General features: G+C 43.8%; 1 protein-coding gene across 4 annotated transcripts; it reads right to left on the reverse strand.

The window, feature by feature from the left end:
- Positions 1-887: 887 nt before the first annotated feature.
- LOC119449679 (arfaptin-2) lies at positions 888-25,155 on the reverse strand. Of its 4 annotated transcripts, XM_037712906.2 has the most exons (9): positions 24,922-25,154; positions 19,265-19,297; positions 16,399-16,626; positions 12,713-12,769; positions 11,478-11,635; positions 8,408-8,524; positions 6,976-7,377; positions 4,281-4,388; positions 888-1,644 (listed from the first exon to the last, which is right to left on the reverse strand). In XM_037712906.2, exons 1-9 carry the CDS (start codon positions 24,938-24,940, stop codon positions 1,636-1,638), a joined length of 1,131 nt encoding a protein of 376 aa, XP_037568834.1. In that variant the 5' UTR covers positions 24,941-25,154; the 3' UTR covers positions 888-1,635. The 4 variants fall into 4 exon arrangements, with proteins under 4 accessions (XP_037568834.1, XP_037568832.1, XP_037568836.1 ...); XM_037712904.2 differs by having other exon boundaries at positions 888-4,388; positions 24,922-25,155; XM_037712908.2 differs by lacking the exon at positions 12,713-12,769 and having other exon boundaries at positions 888-4,388; positions 24,922-25,152.
- Between the last annotated feature and the right edge of the window lie 1,312 nt (positions 25,156-26,467).

Consider the following 26,467-nt stretch of genomic DNA (forward strand, 5'->3'; position numbering starts at 1 on the left):
CACAAAATGAAAGCTTTACTTGGCGCACAATTAAAGAAATTGGTAACGTTTATGATCGAAAATTCCTGCATGGCATGTGACGTCATGCATGTCTTTCAGTCACTCATGACCTCATGCACTGCATCGGGTTTTCCTTCAGCATTTTCACATTCATTCAACAGATTTAACTTCATAGATTGGCTGCACGGAATTTTCCAGCAGTCGTCTACAAGTGCACACGGGGCATCGAGCCACATGACATCATACTGTGTCAGCGAAGCTGTGCGATGTCAAGTTTCATATTAGTGACAAAAAATCCTTTCACAGAATTTTCTGTGGTTTATTGATGCCTGAAAAAATAAGTTCCAGGTGTTTATGAAATGTTTATGGAGGACTGCTAGACAGTATAATGCTGCGATGCCAGTAGACCTCATAGCACTTTCCGGACCTCTGAGACATGGACCGTAGTATGAGAAACACTGTTCCAGTAGTTTTTGTGATCTGATCACAGTTCAAAGCCAATTCTCACAATTAATAGACATTATGCTGCAACTTTACTCTGCTGCCTCAAGCAATGCAAGTCTAAGAGAGACAATCTTTGTAGCTGCTGAACAAAAAATTTGAAGCAATCATTATTACTACCTAGAACATCTGCTCGTGAAAGCCTAGAATAAGCAATCTTCTTGAATTGAATGAAGGAAAAGGAATCTATTGAACGTAAACTGGCACATGAGTGAGGCATGCCAATGCAAGAGAAGGACTTAGTATTTTCAGATTAAAAAAAAAAAAAAAACAGTTGCAAGGCTGTGCTCATGCACCATCATGCATAAGTCCGTTGCAAACACAGCAGATGTATGTAGAACGTCTGCTATTCCTCGCACATTTTTTTTTTTTTTTTCACCCTATGCAAGAGAAAAATTGCTTAACACAAACCTATGCTTTAAAAACAGGTCCTAACTTATAAATGCATTCCTCTTAAATAACAAAAATCTCATAGTCAACCAAAGAGCATGACAACTGGAGTAAAAAGGCAAGCCAAGTGCAAAGCTAAGCCAGACAGTGTTTAGTTAAAAGGCTTCAAAAACAGTGGCCACAGCTAAAAGGCCAAAACTGTTCTGCCACTGTTCTGACTTCTAGAAGAACACACACACACCAATCTAGCCCAAGTATAGCACTTGCCGACCTCCACGTGACGACCTGCCACAACGGTTAGAGCGTGAACACTCACGCTGCACTTTAGTAAGAAGTGTAAAAAAGCAAAAAAAACTTTTTTGAACACATAAAGATCTGTTGTCTACAAACACAGTACGCTATAAGCTTGATAGAGGCACCAGCAGAGAGCAATCTTTTACTGTCTTTACCCTTATATACACGCACACACAAAACGAAATCCATTATGCCTTGGGCAAAGCTATGGCAACTGCGCAAATTTCTGACTAGAGGAATGGCTGCAACAAATTAGAGGTGTGCAATAAGAAGCAACACATACAGACAACAGGTCAGAAAAAAAAAAAAGAAGGCAAACAGAGCATTTTAAGAGTCACAGAATTGTGCTCCACTAGGCGATTACATCAGCCTTTCCACGTAACTATGAAAAGTTGGACAACCTGTCTACACCTCCTGAGATGTAAAAGATGTTGGTGGCCCCGCCTTTCCTTAATGTGTCTGTAAAAACAAAACAAAGAACAAAAAATAATGCTGGAAATTCACAAGGAACAGAAAGAAAAGGAAAAGCTAAAAATCCTAAAACTAAATGCACTCCTTTCAAAGGGTCATTCCAAGCAAGAGCATCCGACATAACATGAAGAAATTAAACTCCAATTTGCCTACAAATAAACTACACCTAATATATATATATACAAGAAGCAAACAATAAACCACAATGTCTCAGTTAGTAAATGAGCTGGCCACCATGACGAGGCAAGCCTTTCTAATTTAACCACACCAACTCCTACATCATTTCATCTCGCACTGAAAAGAGTGCCCAGCAAACGCCGCCTCACTTGATATGTTGGCAGAGTGGAATGCTAACGAAGACGACATGGTTGTATGACACATGTCAAAACATCAGACTAAAGTATTGTTTCTCTGGCAAATACAAAGCGAGAAGTATTCCCTTATCAGGAAAACTAGATGCTCGAGTAAAGAAAAGGAAAAATCTAAGAATGAGAGAAGAAAGTAAACCAGGTAAAATGTTAGTGAAAATGCTATGCTTAATACTGCAATCAAAATTGTCTGCATTCTGTCTCACCGCCTGCAACAAAAGCTATGGAACACACCTGCCAATGAAGAACAAGAATGCGGTGCAATGCTTCGCGTCCTGAGGTGCAATGCTTCGTGTACAATGTGCGCCGCTAATTTTACTGTGATAATTCTATTCAGCTGACTTGCACATGGGAGGATTGTTGGCGGACATTAAACAAGCCCTTCTCCCTGCTGTTGCTCATATATGGCTGACATGACTTGCTATCTTTCCCAGAAGTTCATGGAATTGGCAAGATGAAGCATGTATAGGCCACAGCTACCTTCGAAATCGATCACATTTTGCAGCATCATGACAGGAAGGCAATTATGTGCTCCATACAGCATTTACGATGTCCTCCCAGCTCTGGGCAACCCTCAGTGTGCAGTGTCACAATGGCTTCCATGTGGACACTTCCTGAAGTTTTCTTGAGCTATCTACTTGCAGATCACAGTAATGAACCAGGCATATGCAGCTTAATGATAATCGTCTTCATTGTGCCTTTTGGAGACTATACAATAATAAAAGCAAAATTTTGGTAACATAGGAGAAATAAATAAGTAGCTCTGTGGACTTCAGCATTGAAGATGCTATGATACTCTTGGAGATATTGAAAATGAGGGCTGAGCGTGGAAAACAAGTGTGCACAATATTGCAGATGAGCAATGTGAAATTTAAAGATCAGATAAGTTATGATGTCATCAACCTGGTCCCAAAGCAGTGTGACATGATAACAAATAAGCTCAACTCAAAAATTTAACTGCACGATCACCCTTTGCATGCCTTTCTTTTTGCTTTCTGCCCGAAGTTTTTCTTTCATTCAGTAGAAACAGTCATGTGAACCACACAGAAGAGAAGGATGGTGCTAGGCTTCTTTCATTTGCCCTTGTCTTTTGACAAACACATGCTACCACAGTGCATCGACAGTGTTAGCAGACAAGTGGAAACCGTGGCATTGGGCACCCTGAACGTCACACACAAGTTTCGGTCACAACCTCAGGGAAGAAACACCGCAGCCGTGCAGTGCAAACCAGATGGCTACACACCACGCCACCATCGCTGCAAAATGAAAACAAACAACACAGGAAACGCTGATGGCGCTACTGAGCATTCACAGTGAATGGGGCAGCATTGAGTAAGACTAACTTAATAAAAAAAAGGTGGGGGGAGGGGGGGTTGCATATTACAGAACTGAGGAGCCACATGGTTGGTACCATACAAAATGTGCCGAATATCAAACATGGGGCTACCAATGATGCACTGCTACATGAAAATAAACAGAAACACTGTACCTGCAACACATTTGTGCAGGGCCCTGCCATTCAATTACAAGTGACCAGGATACACACATATCCTGTCTTGTGACTTCCACAAAATATGGCATTGATGGCTGCCATCTCATACCCTTGCCATGATTCAGTGCATTGTAACATTCCAAGCATTTAGATACAAGAAACTGTAGCAATTATACTACGTGTGTTGTCATACCAAACATCAATGGCAGGTGTCAATGCAGTGGTACAAAAGAACAACATTTCCCTTATCACACAACAAAAAACAGATAAAGAAGAAGCAGCACAAAGGGTGCTGAAGTGGTGAAGGTTGTTAACGAAAGTATATCGGAAACGGTACGTGTGCACCTGCACTTTCAAGACTTCCACAACAGAAAACAGCTGCGCAACAGCTCCAATAGCTACATTGTATACTGCACCTGCTCTCCCAACTTGCTCGGTCATGCACCTTCCAAAAATATGCGTCTGTCTGACAGTGTAGACACATGCAACACAGCAGTGGCCTTTGAAACTAAGAGAGAGAGAGCAAAAAAAAAAAAAAGGAGTCTGAACAACCCTCCAAGGCCAGCATCAAAGCACGGTGTGCCGACTCATCTCACACCCATCCCCTCCCGACAGAATGATCACTGGTGTAATCGTCCCAAAGACAGGCCGAGCGAGAGAGAGAGAGAGAGAGACAAGAGAGGCCGACGCCAGAGACTAGGCCCAAGCTGTCGCGAGCCTCACTGCTCCAGCCAGGACGGGGAGTTGGAGTTTGGGTTCTTCACCTTGATGTTGAACTGCTTGAGGGTGGCCTCAAGAGAGGCCTGGTTGCCCGAAAAGTAAGATGACACCGCGTTGTGGAACAGCAGCAACTGCTTGTGCATCACCTTCACCTGCAAGGTTGTGGCAAAACAGAAAACGCCACCTGAGGACAGTGCACCTGAAACTGCCCGTTGGATTTTGTGTAGGTAGCGTACAAAAAACGAGGACAAAAGGAATTGACCGGGACACACATAGCACTAGCTGTGTAGCTCCGTCTCTTCCCTTTGCCCTCATTTTTCGTATGGTAACTACAATAAATAATGCAGTACCAATTCACCCAAAACTATTATTCTTCGTGGCTTAATGAACACACGAGACTAACACTAAACTGTAAAATAATTTGAGATAAACACTGTACTGTAAACTGATTTAGCGCTTACTGATAGAACCCTACTTGCATCCGTTTGCCAAAAAAAAGGGTGATTATTCATGGAAAAAAGCGAAGGCCAAATTCCCCTCTCTGAACTTTGTGCCAGAATGTCTGTGCAATGACATCAGTGTGACGCTGCAAGTTTCGCCATATTTTCATGCCTCTAGGCTCTGTTTGTGCAAGGAGTTCACAGAAGTTGCTAACTCAAGCTTATGCTCACTACTTTTGAATGCAACATAACAGTTTTATCTTGCCTCTATAAACGATTAACTAGAGCCAAGCAGATGTTGCTACAATATATCAGGCCATGGAGAGCTGGTTCGGGAATTTAAGTGTGGAATTGCCACACAACCTTCAAGCTCTATTAGCATACAAATACAGCTTCAATTAAAATAATCTGCCAGCATGAATTTACTATTACAGTTAAACCTGCTTATAACGAACCTCCATATAATGAATTCCTGGATATAACGAAGTTTTTCTATTCCTCGCCATTACTCCATAGAAGCACATGTATGTGAGACCTCTACGTAACGAAGTGGCAGCGGGAGACCCCCTCAAAATAACGAATTTTCCCCGCCAACAACCTAGAGATTTCGCCTCAAATTGTCATTTTTGCGCGAGCAGCAACCGGAAGCATCTTCTCCGCCGCTACGGAATGTGAAGCGAGCGCACGTGTGCGTGCGTGCGAGCGTGTGCGAGGTGGGCCTGCATCCCTCAGCCCGGCGATCTTGCCGCCGCGGGCGTGACCTTTCCCCCTCCCTTCATTCAAACCTGATCCTGCCGCTTGCTGTACCTGGCCTAGGCCTCCAAGCCGCACTCTCCTTCTACAGTTGATGTTGCCGACGCGCTGGCAGACGCTGTGACACATCACACTCGATGAGCGCAGACATGCGCTGTCAAACGCTGGCGGCGTGTGGAAGCGCTGCTGCAGAAGCGAGCGAAGTGACCTTCGTGCTGTTGTCTAACACAAACTGAGCGCCGAGAACACACAGCACGCTCAAAACTACGAGCAGCCGACGCACCTACACTGCCTAGACTCTGCCCCAACGCAGATCGCGTTTAAGATACGGCCCGCGCGACCGCGCGCCACCAGCGCAGTTGATTCCAGAGTACAGTACAACGCCGCCCACTATCCCTCCCACCTCGCTGGTGCCTGGAGCCCAACGGAAGAAGGCACGCTTCCTCCCTGCTTTTCTTTCTTGAGGGCGCAAGCTTTAGACACGGTCGTCGACTCCTCTAGCATGTTTTGACTCGCACATACAGCATACGGCGCACGGCGACTGTGTTATCGCCCTTGGACTTAATACGGAACATCTATGAGACAAAACCAATTTTAGGGCCACAACGCGTCATAGACACCATCTTTATGTAGAAAATACGGATCTCAAGGGCCATACTTTTGCTGGCGGAAACCGAAAATACATCATAGTTGTCGCCCCCGGCACTTTGGGCAGCCAATGCCATCGTCAAGCCACCAAGCCAAGCGACATGAAAAGTCAAAATGGCCGCTCGGGCCGGCACGGGGTGGCAGTTCACAACGTATGATGCGGGAACGGTCCCACAGTTGCGGCGCAACAGCGGGGTTACCAATGCATTGGGTTCTATGGGAGCTGTGCAGGGACCGGCTGAAAACAACGTAACAGCCGGGAAAACGCAGCCCCTGGGAACGTAACAGCGGGGTTCTACTGTAATACTATACGACGCTACGACGCCATCGTGACGCTCGCTCTTCGTTTCCGATGCCTCGCGCTTGTGCGAAACGACACGCGTCCACGCATCCCTGGTGTGACATTCCAAGGATGAGTGGTTCGACGAAAACGGAAAACGGGTGCGCGTTAAAATCGACAGCGCGTTAGAATCGAGTAAATACGGTAAGCGTTTCTTTTTCGAATTTTCGTGCCTAACCTGCATATAACGAAATCCTCTTCATAACGAAGTTTTTCGGGAATTTTTCAATTTCGTTATATCCAGGTTTAACTGTATAGCCAAACATTCATTACATATTCCTCTTCAGTGTCCCTTTAATAGCAAGCACATATACTGCAAGCAGCGCTGTGAACAGAGCTACAGTTGGTAATCCAACGCCATGTGTAGTGCGCAGATACTTCCCCCTGTTTAACTTTTTTTACTATGTAACAAGAGTTCATAAACACACTCATGATTAGAACCACTGTTCCAGAACCAAGCTACAAAGAGACCAAACTTGAGCTGGTTTGTATGTGTTATAGTAGTAAACAGAGTAATAGAATAGTGCATGGGAGCACGCCTTGAGATGAAGAAGTCACCTTGTTCTCTTCAAGAAACTTCATCTTGATTGTGACGTCGGCCTTGAGCTTCTCGTATTTGTCCCGGTGGATGGCAAAGTTGCGCTGGGCCTCGTCCATCTTGGAGGAGATGGCTGTGCCCTGCGTGCCCTGGGTGAGCTCCTCGAGGTCTGTGCGGTAGGCGTCGTACTCCAGGCGTGCGCTCTCGTACAGTCGCACCGTCAGGAGCGTGTCGTCGATGGTCTTGTGGCAAAGGGTGGCCAGGGAGGAGACAAAGAAGTTGAGCGCCCCGAGCAGCGTCTCGCCATTCTTGCTCAGTGACCGCTGCGCCTCGGCATTGTATCGGAACTCGTCCTGCAGCGGTGGGCTGCGGTGTGCAAGCTCCTGGAATGCTTCTGCCAGGCAGCCCTGAGTATGAACCACCTAGGGAGAAAAGGAAGAGAAGAAAAACTTTCAGATCCCATGCACAGTGGAACTGGTGCAAGCGAAGCTTTTGTGTCCACTGCAGCCTTATGACGTATGTCACTGCTTGCGCCTACCAATCGCCACCACACTGCCTTCTCGCTATATATCCATCGCCCTGTGCCAACCAAACTACACGCATTACCAAATTTACTCTAACGCGCCTTCAATGGTAACATGCACCCCGATTTTCGTGCTGCAAAGTATGAGAAATGCAATGCCCTTGATTGTTGATTCACCGTATTTTGATGCTAAGAGAAAGAGTAAAGGCAATTTGTTTTCACTTGAAAAAAGGAATTTTACTGCATTATCATTCATTGTCACTGTTGCCTCCTTATTACTATCAATAGCCCAGAGTATTCAATAGCCCAATAGCCCAGACTAACAATAGCCCAGAGTGCCCTCTATGGCAGTTGAGAAACCACATTTCTTAAACACCTCGAACACCACGGCAGCCTAATGAACTTACGAAGCCCATACACAATGCCACAGCTCCTACAGCTGCAGTGACGTGTGGCTTCGGCTGGATTACAGCAATTTTTCATGCCAGTTACAACAGACTGTCACTATTGGAAATTTGATTTCATACTGCACTAAAATACACATGCTGTAGTTAATAAATATTGCTCAAAAACGCTCACATAAGAATCCAGCAAATACGGTAGCGTTCCTCCACTTAACCCTGTTCCCTTTCCCTCTCCTAACTGCCTGAACCCTCACCACCACAGTTCAAACACCACCAAATGACAGCAGCCTATAAACGCATTAAATACCACAAAGAAAGCTTTGATTTTAATGCAACTTCTGCAGTAACTCTCAGTAAAGCAGAGAAGTAACCTCTTCAGTAACGCAGTCCAACTGATTACCACAGCATCAAAACCAATCCAACTCCACAAAGAAAGCTTTGCTTTAAACGACTAACTGATATCCACTACTGCTCCGCAGTGACAGTGAAGCATTGAAATGGTAAACGACACAAACAAGGACGCACCTGGTGGAAATGCGAGGCGAGGGCACGCGCCAGGCGCAGCACGTGCAAGTACTTCGCCTGCGTGTCCCGCAACTGTTCAATCTGAGCTTCCAGCTCGGTGTCCACCGTCCTTGTACCCTGCGGTTTGAAAGAAACAACCAAACTTCAGCTTCGGCAAGCTTGGCAGAGGTGCCCAATTACAGTAAAATCACATTGATACGATTCTGCATAATACGTTTTTTGGGATAATATGTTTCTTTTTCTTTTCTCGATAATACGATTTGGTTGGCTAATATGATTTTCGGATGATACGCTTTATTTTCCGGTTCCCGTGAAGATCGTATCAACGAGATTCCACTGTATAGCAAAACAAAAGGCTGAAGACTTTGTTAACAATGTAAGTTGCTTGAATGTGTATGCACTGGTGGAACAGCCATTTGACCTTCTGGCGCTTCCATGCAGGCAAAAATCTGATTTGGTACAGCGAACCATGGTCTAAATTTTAACTGAAATAGACAATATAGCAGAGATGGCTTTATGCGCATCAGTCAGGCATTCAGGCTAATATTACTTAACTGGTTTCATAAATTGTTAATAGAATTTATTATTTATTACTTCTGGGGTGTTACATGCAAAAATTACAATCCGATTATGAGGCACGACGTGGTGGGGGACCCTGGATTAATTCTGACCATCTAAGGTTCGTTAATGTGCACCCAATGCAATGTACATTGCAATTTTTGCATTTCACCCCCATCAAAATGCCGCCGGGATTCGATACCGCACCCTTGGGCTTAGCAGGGATCTTTCTTTTCAGTAGAATGACTTTCCCTGTGCATATAGCGTGCTTTCCATGTGGTATATGCACACGCTTTCACGCTTTCCAAGCGATCAAGGACAAAAATTTTTGAAGATCAGAGCATGTCAACAAGACCACGCCACAGGACGTGCACAACTAAACCTAAGTTATACGGAAGACGTCCACAGGTTCCCACTCTCACATGCACGATTTCTCCAGCAATACTGTGCCGTGAAAAATGTGAAATTCAATTACATTACTAGAACCACAAAATCTGTTTTTCCAATCATGGAGAGTTGCAAGGAAGGTCCCTACTCGTAAGCAAGCAAATTAAATGTGAGCGGTTGAATACACACATTACATATTAAAGTCATAGCGCCAAGTATAAATGCTAAACAATGTGCAACCGGACGTTATTCGAGACTTCTTTTTGATTCGACAGCTGCCTTGAGTGAGTCCCATGCCACGCTAGTACAAGAAATACCTAACTGCAGCACAAACGGCACAAACAGAAAAACAGTACAATGGTAGTACACTGTAATATCTGCCAGAAAGAATTGTAATGAAAGCACGAAAACAGCACTTCCACGTTAAGGACCATAACAATGGCATGCTTTAGGCTTTGGTTTCAGTTCTACTACCCAAGCAGCATCAATGAAAGGGGGCTTTGATTTTTACGCTTCATTTGGCGAAGGCTTTGTGCAATTTTCCACTTAAATGTTGTTTTGGAGGCAGATGGCGCTATGGTTGCTCTTGGCACAATTGGCACAGCTGTTCCACCACTAGTATGCCACTGCCGATATCAATGTTAACATGGAAGCATAGCCTTGTTGGTTTGTCATATTTACCTGTAATAGTGTGATTGACGGGATGTGCGAAAGTGGCCACACGCACACGGAAAACAGAGCATACAGGGCCGCGATTTTGTAGCGATGCCTTATGACTTATTTTAGAATAGTCTTATCATCCACTGCTCACGGTCGGCTGATCCCGTTGATAACGTGAGCGGACCGTCGCTCTGACCACTGACAAAGCGCGAAAAGGCCTTATTACTTTAAAGTCATCACTACAAAATACCGGCCCAGCATTGCAGTCTCTCCTGTAGTGCTTGTGTGCTCTTCATTATTCCGTGAATGATGCTGGCACAGTTACATATGTCTAGATGAAAGCTACCACGTATTTCTTCTGGACCAGGTGTCCCAAACACACAGCCTGCAAACTGCCTGTAGCCCATAATATCAAATGCCAACAGTACCACCTTCAAGGCACTGAATTTAGAGGAGAGATGAGAAGGCCCGCCCTTTCTGTGAGCCAGTTCAAACAGGACATTTTTATTATCCATCATTTGCTTGTTACATGTAGTAAGTAAGCATTAATGCAAGGAGTATCATGGCACAACCAATATACGGTGGAACCCCAATTATAAGACTTTCAGGGGACCACCAAAACCGTCGTATAATCGAAAAACTAAGAATATAGGCAGTGATGCTCAGTCTTGCCCAAAAAACAGGTACAGACCGCCTGAATAAGCCCGCGGCATGAACCTGCACTGCTCGAAGGAAGACAGATTAAATTATAAAGAAATTACCGTATTTATTGATGTAACGCACATATTTTTCATGATTTTCATTGCTTGAACTCAACCCTCGCGTTGCAGTCGAATAAGAGCAAAATTGGCCATTTTAAAACAAATGCTCTAAATCCTGCGATTTCTTTAACACGGGTGTTTTTTTCGGATTTCGCCCCTATTGAAATGCGGCCGCCGTGGGCCCCTCGCGTTGCAATCGCGGTCACGTTACATTCGTGTGAATACGGTACTGCACACCCGTTATCAGCCGGCTGCAGTGTACTCACGTGCCAGCCTCCGTCTGCTTAGGGTTTTTTTTTTTCTTTTTTTTCTCGGACGTTACCGACAGAGGCATTGTACGAGGCAGAGTCAGCGTAAAATTGCGTCGTATAATCGAGGTTTTTAATACATTTATTTCTATGGGGGTTTTGCCGGGACCAAACCAATTTGTCTTAAAATATCGTCGCATATCCGGGGGACGTATAATCGAGGTTCCACTGTACTTGTTTCATGAACACTTAACACAGTAAAAGCTTTATGGTACAGTGATGACCAAGTTTTAGGCTGGTCCATGTTCAAGAAAAGTATCCCAGCATTCTTGTGGCATGACAGGGCATTTTAAGAAACTCCCTTAGACAGTGGCACCAAATTTCTTTCTAGATAGTATTGCAAAAAGCTCTACAGCTGCAACAGAAGGATTGTGAGGCAATACAGAGCAACCGCACCTTCCCTAGCTTCTCTGAGAGCATCTGCCTTGTGCACTTGTAAGTGGAGACGCTCCATTGGCGGAGGTAGTCAATCTTGGACTGGCCAGCCTTGGTCACCCGGGGGTCGCTGCCATTCTGCACTGGACTTGGTGTCGTAAGCGGTACACTTGTGGTTGCTGCGGTCAATAAAAAGAAAGGGCTGCTAGCAAAGCACAACAGAGACGTGTGCACTGCAAGTCCTCATCGGCGGCCTGTTTGAGGAATGTGCCATAAAGGACAGTGTCTTTCTTGCCAATACATTTTTTTGTGTTGTAAACAACAAACATAAGTTCCGTAGTTTCTAGCATCAGTCTAAAATTCTGCAGTTTCGGACCTTGGCAAAGTGTGATTTCAAAAATAACCCACAACATTCTTTCCTTTAAGTCATTCCTTCAAGAAAGTTAGTTTACATTATTTTAGCACAAGCAAAAGGGGATGTGTGTGGAAGACACAAAAGTGGAATATAATGCTCTACATGCCAAGAACAATAAACCTGTATATAGTTCTTGCACAACTGCGCACTCAAGCTGCAACTACTACATGCTTCGCAAATATGCAAAAAAGGATGAAGTGATACATGTCCTTTGATGTTTGGGCAGCCTGCTTCATGAAGATAATACTCATACAGCATTTGGAAATTTTCTATATGCCTTGTTCCTTGAGACTACAGGCAACAGCTAACAATCTCACTTTCTATCAATAGCCAAGAAGTTGGAAATACATCTGATCATGGGTTGCAGTTCATGAGCTAAAGCTGCAGTGTTCATATCTTTTGCAACATTTTTGTGGAAACAATTCAACTGCAAAATATGGAGCCCCTGTTCACCTTTCACATGTTCAATTTGGATGAATTGTAGATTTTTAATGTTTCATGAAAGTACTTGTGCTGCTTAGGGCAATCTGCATGTAACGTTGCACAGTAGGATAGATCTATCTAAATATTAATGGCTACATGGTGCATTCAACAGTTAAGAATCTCTACACTGCCCAATGCACAGGACAGGGTATCCCACTCCTCAGTGTAACATTTCATGTGCCTCCCTATAGATGGCACTGGCAGCCTATTATACTTTTTGTCCTCTTACTATGCTACGATGCCACAGGACGAATATTTGGCTCTCAAAATGAAGAGCGATGAGCAGGCTTGTGCACGTAAAAGACAGATGAATAGACCAAGTAGTGAACAATGAGTAGCAGTAAACAGCAGCATGTACCGTGTCTCACTGCAGGGAGTCCACACCCAAGCAGGAATCCACAAGCCTCATTTTTCACTTGCAAGAAACAAGAAAATTTATTCGCTCAATTTCACAAAAAACGAAGCCATTTCCAGTTTACTATGATGCCCCAACCAGCACTTATAACAGTTCACTCAGCGCCAAACTCTGCAACAAATGCACTTGCTCTGCTGGCAGCAAGTGATCGTGTTCAAGGCAAGTGTAGCCAGTCATAGTATGCAGCATTACATTTTCCTCTCCTGCACAGACTGGCATTCGGAAGTGCAAGAAGATGAAGAAACGACACAAGATGTGCCAAAATAAAGGGTGCTGGCACATGGCAATGAAGGACACGAAAGCTTGTAAGTACATTTGTGTACCACGTCTGTCAATTCAAGTATTCAGAACATTTTTTTTTTTTTTTTGCTCAAAACTCTTGAGTTGAGTTAAGATACACCTAAATGTAATTTCATTCCACTCGTCACATGCAGCCTTGTAAGCAAAAAACCTTCGCTATTAAAAAAGCATGCAACAAGGGTTTGTGCTTGTGAAAGCGGTAGACCTAAAGAGGAATTAAGCCAATATCTACCAATTATCAGATATCTAGTAACAAGAATTCATATAACACTCTACTGTCAAAGTATGCTAATGACAGCCCTATACCATAGTCCCTCAATACTTTTCTGGTCACGAAACTCCGCCGTCACTCTATGGGAGAACTTGATAGGCCGCATGAAGGCGCCGCAGCACCACCACAGCTGAGAGGCCACCTTTCTCCGTGTTAAACCCGGAGAGACTGCAGATGCGGCCGGCGTGGGCTGAAAGTTTGGACGCGTACTTTATATTTGTGATTGATTTTTAGGCAAGATCCGAATTCTTGCATTATACAATTGAAGTGGCACGTTCGCCTGACGATGCCGTTCAAATGTTGTGTGCCGGGGGGCCGTTCCGGCTACAAAGTCACTACCGAAAAGGTATCGCTATTTTGCATGCCGAGTGTTCGTGAGCACTTCCACAATTGGAAGCAAGGCATACCACGGCAAGAAACAGACGATTTCAGCTTCGAGTCCAAGCATGTGCGTGTGTGCACGAAGCACTTTCATCCATCATCCATCTCCGTACGGACGATTTCACGTAAACGGTGACACTGTATATCGTTGCCGAGGGACAAACCGCGCCTAGGCCTACGCCATTCCTTGTATTCTCGGTGGCCTGTGTGCGTGCGTGTGTGCGTGTGATTCTCAGTAGCCTGTTCTGATTACAAGATTTGTTGCATTTTCATTTATATATTGCAAATATAATCAGTGCCTATTAGGACCTCCATGAGGACATAAGCACATATAAAAACTTTCTGGTTTAAACAATAAAATATTTATGACCTGTAACCATGATTGCACTGTGTGTGTTGATATTTATAGACGGCAAATTATTCGCATAACCACTTAGTTTGAGTTCTTGCCTATGCATTTCGCATGCTGATAGCAACAGCTACTGACAATTCTAACATTTGCTTAAAGTTGCTACCTCAGCACTGCGCGGCTTACAAAGGGGCCATGCCACAGAAGTAATTTTGTTTCCTGAAGCAAAGCAGGCTTCCAGCCGTGATGAACGGGACATTAGGAACTTAGTGCAACAGGCAAAAAAAACAAGATGGCAGTTTTCTGTGTCAATACAACTTTCAGATCGTTTCTGAGCTCTACACTACAGCAGTGCTGAGTGAAAGCGAAAATTAAATGTTATTTCTCATAAGCATTTTCGCGAGTTAGAACGGCTACATTTGCTTCAAAGAAAGCTCGTGATTCGAATACTATTATGTGTCGCAGTTCGCCAAGGAGGTATGGTAGTGAGTGCAACGGTCCATCAATCCTCGTCACTCTGCTTGTGCGAGTTAGAGATTAATAAGCGCAGTGCTGAGTCAGTTGGGCTTAATAATCTGTTTGGGTTTTCAAAGCGTATATTGACAACAAAAATCGGGTTTGAAAACTTTGTCGCACATTTGAAATAATACGCACGAAAACTAGCAAAGCTTGCAGATACATGAAAAATGACAATACTTCCCTTCAAGCAAGCGTTTCATTCACGGCTACGATCTGCCTATGTACCTGTTCCAAACTAATTCTGACGTAATAGAACATTTTATGTTACGTGCGATTAGAATCTGTCACCATCGCCTGAACGGCTCGAGTGCAATCGGAATATCTGCAGTAACAGCACACGACCTTGAGCTCAGGTTGTCGTTTACTGGCAACGCCACGCCGCTGTCTTATTCTTTGTACAGCGCATAAAAGTCGCTTAAAAGTTTTTAATCGAATCCAGTTGGGCCAACCAACGGCAGATTTCTCAGTAAGAACAATTCTATGCGCGTCGTCTGCTAACACACGGAGCCGCCAGCCGACTTTGAGATTGTTTACTTTTTGTAAGCGCCTTGATTTCGGTTAGAAAACAGTCTCAGATGTTCAAGTTTGGATACTGTAACTGCAATGACAAAATAGAATGTAAATAAAATCGAAAAGAAGCTGGGCTTTCGGTCGCAACGCCACCAGAGCAGAAAAAAATACCGCCGCCTGCGCCAGCCGCTCGGCTAGGTGGCCTTTCTTTTACTATGGCGCCCCTTGCGGCAGGCGCTGGCTCTATATCAAAGTGAGGCGGGAGTTTCGTGACCAGAAAAAGCTATTAAGGGACTATGCCTATACTGACAACCAAGACCACCAACCATGACCTTCTAGTGGAAACAAGGCAGATGCACAAGCTATTGACAGGCACACTTCTTTTTTATTCCAGATTCCAGGCACAAAACCTCCAGCTTTAAGAAACTTTAGGCATTAACATGGCATTCACACTTGTTTAGTGCCCGATAAAACCCTGGTACCAGGTCTTTGAGCAGTCTCTCCCTTCCTCGCTCAGAGGCCTCTTTTGATCTGTTCCACATCAGCTTCCACACTAACAACTCTTCATTCCTCTACAAACAAAACAGTACAAAAATGAAGGATGTCAATGTTTACTGAACCTCAATAGCTTCCTAAAAACTGGTCATACTCCCCCTGTGTTTGGCTTTAATCCATGCAAGGTGTATGGAAGGGCTCAAGAGGGCAAGCAAAAGGAAAGAAGAGATGCATTGGTGTCAAAATGCGTCACAAACTACATCTGGGCTACAAAAGCACCACACTAAATTTGTCCCTACATTCCCAAATATGCTTCGACAGCAACTTCTTCTTTGACTCTTCCAAGCAAAGGGCAAGGCCCCTCATCTCAAGCAGACAGAGCACCTTGATAATGCTTTTGGAGATTCCCAAGATAAAAGAATGACTTGAAAAATAGTTGTTGACTCCAGTACTTAGGAATAGATGGTGAAAGAGCCCGATTGAAAAGTGTCGATCGGGAACGACCAAGGAACCTTATTCAAACGTTACAACTACTTCAATTGGGAGGGCTAATCTGCCTCTTGGGCAGCTGAGTAAAAAAAAAAAGGCGGTGGTGCCAAATATTCATGATATAGGAGCAAAGCTGCAGATTAATCCTTGCAAAGCCTAACTATTTAGTGCGCATTACAATCTCAGCATACATGCACACTTGAAATCAACCTCAATAGAAATGGCCACCACGCCACAGCAGGAAACTGAATAGCGGCCTTATGCTTAGAACTCCTTGGCCACTTATCACTCAATCAAAGTGCCAGTTATGCTCACCAGGTGGCTGAGCAGCCCAGGGTGAACTGAACGAACTCGGCGGCACATTACTCCGCTGCTGTTGACTGGCGGGCCGATGACCTTCCGGGTGAGGCATTGCGCCTCCAGAGTGAACCACGTCTCGACTCTCGTTTAATGGGGGCGCTTCGTCCAGAGCCTTGCGCAGGTCGTCTTCAAACTCGCGTCCAGCGTCCGCACTGTGGCTGGGTGACGACACTTCGGTCATCCCTGCGAGTGGCGACACCCCAACAGCTTGAACAACAGAACTCGGCAAGCAAAACTAGCAAGCTATTCCACAGGAATGTCCGAATGTGGCTCTTCTGAAGCCTACTGTCCAGTGCAATATAAACACACACACACTATCATTAGCTTTTGCCAAGCTAGGCAGTCTTCACAAACTTAAGCATCTGCCATTCACAGAAACTAACCAAGAGTTTCTCAACATGAAGGATAGGCAATCAAAAGGCAGACAATGGCACTGAGATTCAAAGCTTCTATTGCTCGCTGAAGCTCTTGAACAATACAGTGAGCTCTCTAGGGGCTCTTTAGACCCCTCTGGACAGCCACCACTCCTATACTTGATGCAAACCATACACAATTCCAAATAGACTGCCCCTGGAATGGCTAGTCGGTGCGTCAGCATAAAGTTGTTGACTAAATATTGCTGCAGTTGATAAACATAGTATTTTTCCATTTGTTTCAGGACTAATGCAATCAAAACGTAGTCGTGTTCAAGTACAGCACATGTGAACATGTGAGGTGACTTGATGAATTTGTACCACATATGAGCAATCAGATTTCAACAGCAAAAGCAATATACCACATTGCCTAGTGCTACCAGATGTTTCAGTTTGGTTTCACAATACCACGTAAGGAAGTCATCAACACGCAAATGTTTCAAATGCCCCGTACAACTTAAAAACTAGCGCGATTGTTGTGTATTTGAGAACATTCAGCACTTCAACTTTTGTTTAGTATCTGTGGGTCTTGTTTAACGATTGCGGTTGCTTCACTCACCAAAGCTACTCCCTTTCAATCGCTTTTGCTAATCCGATTCGTGCGGCTTATACTCCACGGCCAAGCCAGAGAGAGTTTGCTTCCCACGATATACCTGTTTCATATGTCATTTTGAAAGACAGCTGACGCGATCATTATAAATAATTGGAATAGGTTACGTCCATCGCCTATTCAATTATCACTATCCCCTCCTCCTTGCTCTCTAGTAAAGGTGTTACACAAAATTAAACAGGCCCCCTTCACAATACGATTATGCAGCTGGAGCGGATGACGTGTGCCGTGTCACCACTTTCCACTGGCTAAATACTCCCCCGAACTTGGGTCAATAACGAGATTGAAAATCGCAATACGCAGGAAAGTCTCGTACTTCGTACGGCAAGATGTGCGCTATCCAAGAGTGAGTACGACGTGATTAGGAGACACATCAGAACGTTACAACCGGCTATTCGCGCTATTGAACGAGGCATTCAAGGCTGCCATTCATCAGCTAATGGTCACTTCGTGATCAATACGCGTTTCTGCGTGCCTAGATACCACGCCTAACGACTGAGAGTTCCGATCACTGCCGGGACGAAGAATAACCAGCGGGTAAGACTGCAGACACAGTAAGAATGCAACTTATCAATGCCAAGCACTCCAAGCGTCCCGAAAATCCTCCATGGAACGGTACCGGATCCTCCCTTGATAACAAGACAAGCGCCCTGGACTCGGCAGAACGTCAAGATTAAAAACAAGTTATTCTTACCTACACGCCCAGCTTAATGCGCTCCGTGACGCTATCCTCGCAAAATCAGCGGGCCCATCAAGTCTAATAAATTCGAGGTGAAGCAAACGAACACCCCATTATCCAGAAAAATAAAAAAAAACAAAGGCCGCCTGTCTGAAGCGGTCTGAAGGAAGCGCTGGCAAAAACGTCACTTCCGACAGCGTACGCTTTCTGAAAATGCCGTTCAGCGGCGCCACAGAAGCCTCAAAATTGAGGTGCTTCATTTAATTTTCGTATAAGCCGCAAAGTTCTTTTTTGGCTTATACGTTCGGCTTATAGTTTGCGCACATATTGAGTACATATCTGCCGAACGCTGTCGCAGATATTTTCGTGTACATAACCTTACGATTATACGTAAACAACCCTTCTTGTGTTTATCCGGTGACTCTCCACGACTCGTTACGTCACAACACCATTTGTAGCAGCCAAACACCCGCCTGCAAGGCGCATATATTCAGACGGAACAGGGCGATTAAAATTGGTTACTCAGGTCTACTCTAAACGTTGTATGCTTGCCAACTCATTATTTTTGGTGCTTTTTTTATACGTTTTCATGAAAGGTGATCGGCTAGAAAAAATCTCGAATGAATTATTCACTATAAAAGAAATACATGTACACCGCTTCATTGATACCATAGTGAAGTTCACAAGTTAATTTTCTTGTCAAAATTTGTTAACCATATTTCACATTCTATGCTACCCAAATAAGTGTACATTTTGTGAAGAACGGGGAAAATAAAGGAGGAAATGCTGTTCCACGCGTTGCCTCAGAAACCGGTGCCCCTGAGTATTGGCTCAGCATTTCCGATAGACATGGTATTAACAGCGCATATGTGAAACGCCTTGTAGTATTTCTTTTTTATACAATTCTTAAAACAATTCTCATAGACAAATACTTGAAAATTTTAAGCATCAAAATCCTGAATATAATACGAATCGAATAACCCTGACTATTCGATTCGAGATCGAAACTTCGCTTATCCGCGCACCTCTATTTTTTTTATTTTTTTCACTTGCAAAATAGCACGCACGGTACATACTACTCTTCCTCCCTCTTTCCCCACATCTATCTTGCATTCTTACCTTCGTAACACGATCCAGCGAGGACCCATGACTCTGTTTAAAAAAGATGAACAAAGAAATGTCTTCGGTTATATAAACAAAAGAAAAAGTGATGATAGTGGGGGGGGGGGGGGGGGGGGAATAGGGGGAAAGAAACTCTGGGAAAGGATAAACGCGCAATTGTTTTACTCTATCACTTTCTTTGCGGGTTTTGTAAATGCTGTGCACACACCTCACTGTCGAAATATTTTCGTGATATAGGGACACCAAAGATGATGATGATGATGAAATAAACTTTAATTTTCGAGACGGTGTTCCCGAACGTTTGAGCTGTAGGGACACCAAAGAGAAAAATTATTTTTAGCTGTGTTAGCAAATTATCCTTGTACAATGCCAGAAATATCTACGCTTACAGCGAGAGGACAGTAAGCCAGCAAAGATGTAATAACGACAATGTGGTGGCGACACCGTCTTGAAGTTCCCGCACCAGCTCGTCATGACGTCACGCATTTCGACGGCTTCTGCTCGGGCTTGGTTTAATATTCATAGGAGAAAATAAACTACAAGGTATTCTAGAAAAGCCAAAGACTGAACTTGGGAAGTTGCAATGAGTCTTCGTGAATTACAACGGCCCAAATGCAAAAATTTAGACTTGGAAATCTGTGACGTCACACTGACGTGTAGCCCTGGGATTTCGGCGCGAAATTCAAAACTGGTACTTTGATCAACATTCTCTCTTCTAATAACCAACATATTACCGCGAAATCAGCAAACTTTTAGTTCTTCAAGAATAGTTTATCTATCTAGATCAGTGTTTTTCAAACATCGGGTCATGACCGAAGGATGAATCGTGAGCCATTTTTTCTGGGGGTCACGGAGGTTCCAATTACCATTGTCACCAATGACGTCAATGCCTCTTACCAACCTTTGACGTCAAGCTTTAAACTATTCCCTTCTCTGTTCACACTCTTTCGTTTATCGGTGCGAGACGAGACGAAATTTTGCCTGAGAGGTAGCCAAAGAAATGCTGTCGCATTTAAAGGGGCCCTGAACCACTTTTTATCTAAGTGAAGAGAGGCATTTGAAGTTAAAATAGGCTAATTCAGAAATAATTTGCTGCAAAAAGTGTTTCAATTAGTTCAGCAGAAGCGGACTTGTTGGCAATCAAACACGGCCTCCACTGTGGCCCTCCAGCTTCAGTGCCTTGCACTACGAAGGCTAGCGCGGAGTGGGGCGTGGCCACAACGCTCCGCCTCCTAATGTCACCGTGGCGCGGAGTTCAAATTTCATTTTGGATGTTAACGTAGACGCCATGCCTTCCGATTTTGGTGCCTACGTCGCGCTAAACTTAAGCCAAACGCGGTTGTCCTCAGCGAGCCGCAGTGCGCTTTTCCAGTAGACTCGCGGCGTAACCCCGCGCGGCGACCGCGGTATCTACACTACGTAGCCGACCGCAGCTGCCAATAGCAGCCGCGTATGGGAATTAGTTTCTTTATTGGAAACGGATTCCCATACGCGGCTGCTATTGGCAGCTGTGGTCGGCTACGTAGCGTAGATAAAGAAACGGCAAAACATGAAAGTGTCAAACTCGAGAGATCAGATAGAATTCGCTGAACTGTCGAAACTGACCAACAAGAAGAAAGTAAGGGATATATCCGAAATTATAACGTGGAAAAGATTGAGGAAGCAGTAAAATATGGATGCAGCATGAAATCAGTGAGAAGAAAACTTGGCATAGGACAAGGCAAAATGTATGCACTGAAAGATAAGCAAGATAATATCATCAGAAATTTCTATGAAAGTAAAAGCAGCGGAAAAATTCTACACTGAACTGTACAGTTCCCAGAGCAGCCAAGCTACTTTCATTCGAAGTAGTGATGAACAGGATACAGAGGCTGCTTCTATAACTAGCGATGAAGTTAGAAGGGCATTGAAAGACATGACCAGGGGAAAAGCTGCTGGAGAAGATGGAATAACAGTCGATTTAATCAAAGATGGAGGAGATATCATGCTTGAAAAGCTTGCGGCCCTTTATGCGCAATGACTCACGACTTAAAGTGTACCGGAAAGCTGGAAGAACGCCAACATTATACTCATCCATAAGAAGGGAGACGTTTAAGAATTGAAGAATTATAGACCCGTTATCTTGCTTTCAGTATTGTATAAGATATTCACCAAGATAATTTCCAATAGATTCAGGGCGACACTTGACTTCAGTAAACCGAGAGAACAGGCTGGCTTCAGGAAGGGATATTCTACGATGGATCATATCCATGTCATCAATCAGGTAATCGAGAAATCTGCGGAGTACAATCAACCTCTCTATATGGCTTTCATAGATCATGAAAAAGCATTTGCTTCAGTAGAAATACCAGCAGTCATAGGGGCATTGTGTAATCAAGGAGTACAGGAGGCATACGTGAATATCTTGGCAAATATCTACAAGGATTGCACAGCAACCTTGGTTCTCCACAAGAAAAGTAGAAAGATACCTATCAAGAAAGGGGTCAGGCAAGGAGACACAATCTCTCCAATGCTATTTATTCACTGCATGCTTAGAAGAAGTATTCAAGCTCTTAGACTGGGAAGGCTTAGGAGTGAGGATCAACGGCGAATATCTCAACAACCTTCGGTTTGCAGATGACATGTATTGTCCTATTCAGCAACAATGTGGACGAATTACAGCAAATGATTGAGGACCTTAACCGAGAAAGTGTAAGAGTGGGGTTGAAGATTAATATGCAGAAGACAAACATAATGTTCAATAGCCTGGTAAGGGAACCAGAATTCAGGATCTAAACGAGTACGTTTACCTAGGTCAATTACTCACATGGGACCCTGATCATGAGAAAAAAATTTACAGAAGAATAAAATTGGGTTGGAGTGCATACGGCAGGCATTGTCAAATCCTGACTGGGAGCTTACCACTGTCGTTGAAAAGAAAAGTGTACGATCATTGCATCCTACCGGAGCTAACATATGGGTCAGAAATTTGGAGGTTAACAAAGAAGCTCGAGAACAAGTTAAGGACCGCACAAAAAGCGATGGAACGAAAAATTCTAGGCCTAAAGCTAAGAGACAGGAAGAGAGCGGTGTAGATCAGAGAACAAACGGGGATAGCCGATATTCCAGTTGACATTAAGCGGAAGAAATAGAGCTGGGCAGGCCATGTAATGCGTAGGATGGATAACCGGTGGACCATTAGAGTTACAGAACGGATACCAAGAGAAGGGAAGCGCAGTCGAGGACGGCAGAAAACTCGGTGGGGCGATGAAGTTAGGAAATTTGCAGGCGCAAGTTGGAATCAGCTATTGCAAGACAGGGGTAAATGGAGATCGCAGGGAGAGGCCTTCGTCCTGCAGTGGACATAAATATATGATGATGATGATGATGATGACGACGACGACGGGAATCCGTTTTATTACGAAATAAAGTGCCCAGAATAGAGTAAGGAACATAGGTTAAAATATTCTGTTGAAAAGAGAGCGTTTGAGAGAGAGGTGAGCGCCACGCACCGCGTACGACAGCAAAGCTTGGTTGAGATGTTCACAGCAGCGTATGCTACCTGCGGACTGTGTTATTTTACCAAGCCCGAGGGTTGGTTCAGGGCCCCTTTAAGAGGATGCTTTAGCTCGGAAACTACTTATCTAAACACATGGGAACGTAGAAATCATTTTTCCCGGCAACCACTATACACCGAATTTGATGAGCTTTATTGCATCTAAAAAAAAGTGAGAATCTAGTGACTGTTGCAGAGGAATTTTGATTTAGTCCATCATTTCTTAAATAAAAATTATTGAAAATCTCAAGATTAAGAAAAAAAAACGAAGCTATCACTTCTACAGCTATGTAACTCAGCAATGAAAATTGATATCGCAATTCTGTAAACTACACCTAATAATGCAACTAATGCGGGAAAAATCGACACATTGTACAGCGTTATGAAATATGCCGTTAATATATGGGAGTAGGACTTTTGAAAAACACTCGAACACACTATTCAAGTAAGCTGTAATTTCAGATATATAAAATTTTTTCCGCTTTACATACTAACAGATGCAGTTTACAGGAAAGTGATACTTGCTTTTTGAGTAGACTTACGCATTTGTAAATTGTGCGCTTCTATTTTTTTTACGTATACCAATTTTCGGCAATATTTCTAAAAACATTCCAGGCTCTAAATAAAAATGCAGTTCCGACACTCGCTAGAATTTAATTTTCTCTCTCAAATACAACACGTTTCATTAAAATTGGCCAAGGGGTTACTTCATAAAGGCGTTTCTGCGTTTTACATGTAGTTTAATAGGTGGCATCCGAGTTGGCCCCGAGCTAAATCTTACTCTTGAAATCCGAGCATCATGGGCTAAACTATATATACATCCTTGTCATTAAAATACACGATTAAATCAATCCATGTTCAAAAAACATTAACAGGCATTTTGGACGTAACTCTACCTGCTGCGGTTAATGTGTATTAATATAATTAAAATGTAAATGTTGAAAAAAAAAGTACATTTTCAGAAGGTTCATGAAGAGAGGGGTCAAGGGTAGGGGGGGGGGGGGGGGGGGGGCAGGTTTGGCACTTTTAAAAGGGGTCACGTACTGGAAAAGTTTGAGAAACACCGATCTATAAATTTCGTGTTTCTCAGAAGTGTTCATTTAAAATGGTGCAGCCAAAGTTTGCATATAGGCTGTCTGCCCTGCGTACAAAGAAAAGTCAGGACGAGTTTGGATTCTGAGCTTGCACAGAATGAATGGCTGACTATAGTTCTTGGCTACGCCGTATCGGTAAACGTGTAAAAAGCGCAAATTCAGATAGCAGAGCAGAGCAGTGAAATGGCAAATGGCATTGTCTTCGTCCTTGTCTTGTTCACGTCATTTCACTGTCGCCTGCCTGATTCCAAGTTTGTCTTCGCCCTTTTCTGCATGCTGCGCTCTCTACAAGAAAATGCAATATGTCAAGCCGGCTATCGAACCTCGGTCTGTCCTTGTATACTTCATTGCGCAGGCTAAACTGTTCGCGTCCACAATTTTTAGCTTCTGCAGTTTATATAACAAAAATGACGAGGAACAAGGGTCTACTACTCTAGCAGCAATGCGATTCCGTTAAATCCACGCTGTATATACATGTATTTCACGTCCCTAAACTGTGCAGTAGGTTATGAGAAACGCTGCATATCGTGGAGCCTTCCGATTGATATTAACCACCTGGGGACGCTTAAGGTGCAACAAATGCACAGTATACGCCGTACGTGCGTCTTTTTTTTTTTTTTTTTTTGTATCTCGCCTCCACTGGAATGCGGCTGTTGCAGCCTCCTGTGTATCAGCAACACAACGTCCCACACACACACACACACACACACACACACACACACACACACACACACACACACACACACACACACACACACACATATATATATATATATATATATATATATATATATATATATACGATGAAATTAAAGTGTTTTTACGAGCCTGTTAGAAAGGCGAAGCATATGCGTATACGTCTAAATAGCGGGGCGAAGACTATATAGAAAGCGCCGGAAAAACTTAGGAGACAAATAAATAAGCGACTAAGCAAAATAAAATTAGGTCGTCACATCCGCGCTATGAGAGCTACTAATATATATATAAATATAAAGTGTAGCTGACGGTGGCAAATACTTTCGCACCCTCGATGTTGTAGCTCATCGCCGCTCCGCCAAGGTGCGCCGAGCAGGTATATAGCAGACGACGTCCGAGCGCGAGCAGACGACGCCGCCTGAGTCTCAGAACTTGTTCCCACGTTGGCGGAATGTAGCCTTCGCCATTCTTGCTGGAGAAAATGTATTACACGTGGGCCGAATTACGCGGAAAAGTACTGCCCGTGGAAATGAAAACGGCCGCCTACGGCTTGTCTCGAGCTGGCTTCGGCGCCTTTCGCGTTGAGCTGCACGTTTTGTTGCGCCCTTGCTCCGGGTAAATGTATTTGAACACACGCCTGCACGGACGCGACGGTGAACAGCTGTACGTTTGCCGCCTCGGCGCGCTACAAAGCAAAGGAAAAGAAACCAAGCAGTATACTGGCGCGTATTTCAAATGAACGCCCTTAAACTAATGCTGACGCACGTCGAGCGCCATAGGCTCCAGTTCTGAAGTAAAGAATTCTGCGAAAATGTAATGTGTGTGTGCGTTAGTAAAGGCAATTCTTGGCCTGTATGAACAGCTCATCCATCCTAATTAAAATGCACTTGCCTGAATTTAACGAAAAAAAATGGGATTAACAGAAAAAAAAAAAAACAGCTGCATTTCCGTTTTTTTTTTCCCCGTTTGTTGTGTGTTTCCATGACCTGTTCAAAGTTCGGTCATTTGCATTAGTATTAATCATTGCAAAATGTTTCATAGCATAGCGAACATCTCCAAGTAGTGGTGACGTCATCTCTCGAAAGTGCATGTATGCAGTTAAGACCTCAGAAATATTGCTGCGATAAATTACAACTCGCAGATAATAAACCCTAAAATATAATCCTCGCTGTCTTTTTTTTTTTTTTGCAAGCGTTATGGGTTTTTATTTGAAATAATGAGATGCGACATTTTTCTTACCTCTTTGTTTAATATGTGCGTTTACACAAACGCGGGTCCTCGCCGGTAAAACTTGTGCGACCGTGGTCCCAGTGCAGTGTTGGTACACGACATATGTAGGCAACGTGTACTGCATAAAAACCCTTATTGGCGGTAATGTAAGCACTAATAAGTCCACTGGATGCAGTATCACAGTCACAACCACTACAGTAATATAGCGGCCAAGATCACCCCCTCTCCATCTTCGCCTGACAGCCCGCCTACATCGCTTCCCTCCTACCCCCCCCCCCCCCCCCCCGTTCCATTTTCGTAGCCCGAAAATATCTTCTCTGACTTGACACACGTGCTTTAAAGGTACACTAAAGCAAAACAATAAATAAACTTAGATTGATAAAGTATTCTTCGAAAACTGTGCTGTTGTTAATCACACTGCAATAGGTCAATTATTAGAACAGAAAATGAAGCTCAAAGTTATTTTTTTTTATTTCGCGCGGTTGCCCCGACGTCAGCACTTCAGTGTGAAGTCACTACTTCTAAAGTAATTTTTCGTATTTGCGCCACATTGGCTCAGTAAAAGTTCGCGAAACTTGCCATATTCAGTACTGGGCTCCTTTAGAACATAGTGTAGTCAATCTCTACCGCTAAAACGTTAACTGG

This window comes from Dermacentor silvarum, chromosome 4, assembly GCF_013339745.2.
Source record: "Dermacentor silvarum isolate Dsil-2018 chromosome 4, BIME_Dsil_1.4, whole genome shotgun sequence".
NCBI classification, from domain to species: Eukaryota; Metazoa; Arthropoda; class Arachnida; order Ixodida; family Ixodidae; genus Dermacentor; species Dermacentor silvarum.

What these genes read in the sequence shown, in the direction of transcription:
- LOC119449679 (XM_037712904.2), bottom strand. An exon ending in CGCTGGATCGTGTTACGAAG is followed by an intron (nt 16,627 to 19,264) that starts GTAAGAATGCAA and finishes CGCCACTCGCAG; the next exon opens with GGATGACCGAAGTGTCGTCA. An exon ending in TCGCCTCGCATTTCCACCAG is followed by an intron (nt 7,378 to 8,407) that starts GTGCGTCCTTGT and finishes TTTTCTCCCTAG; the next exon opens with GTGGTTCATACTCAGGGCTG.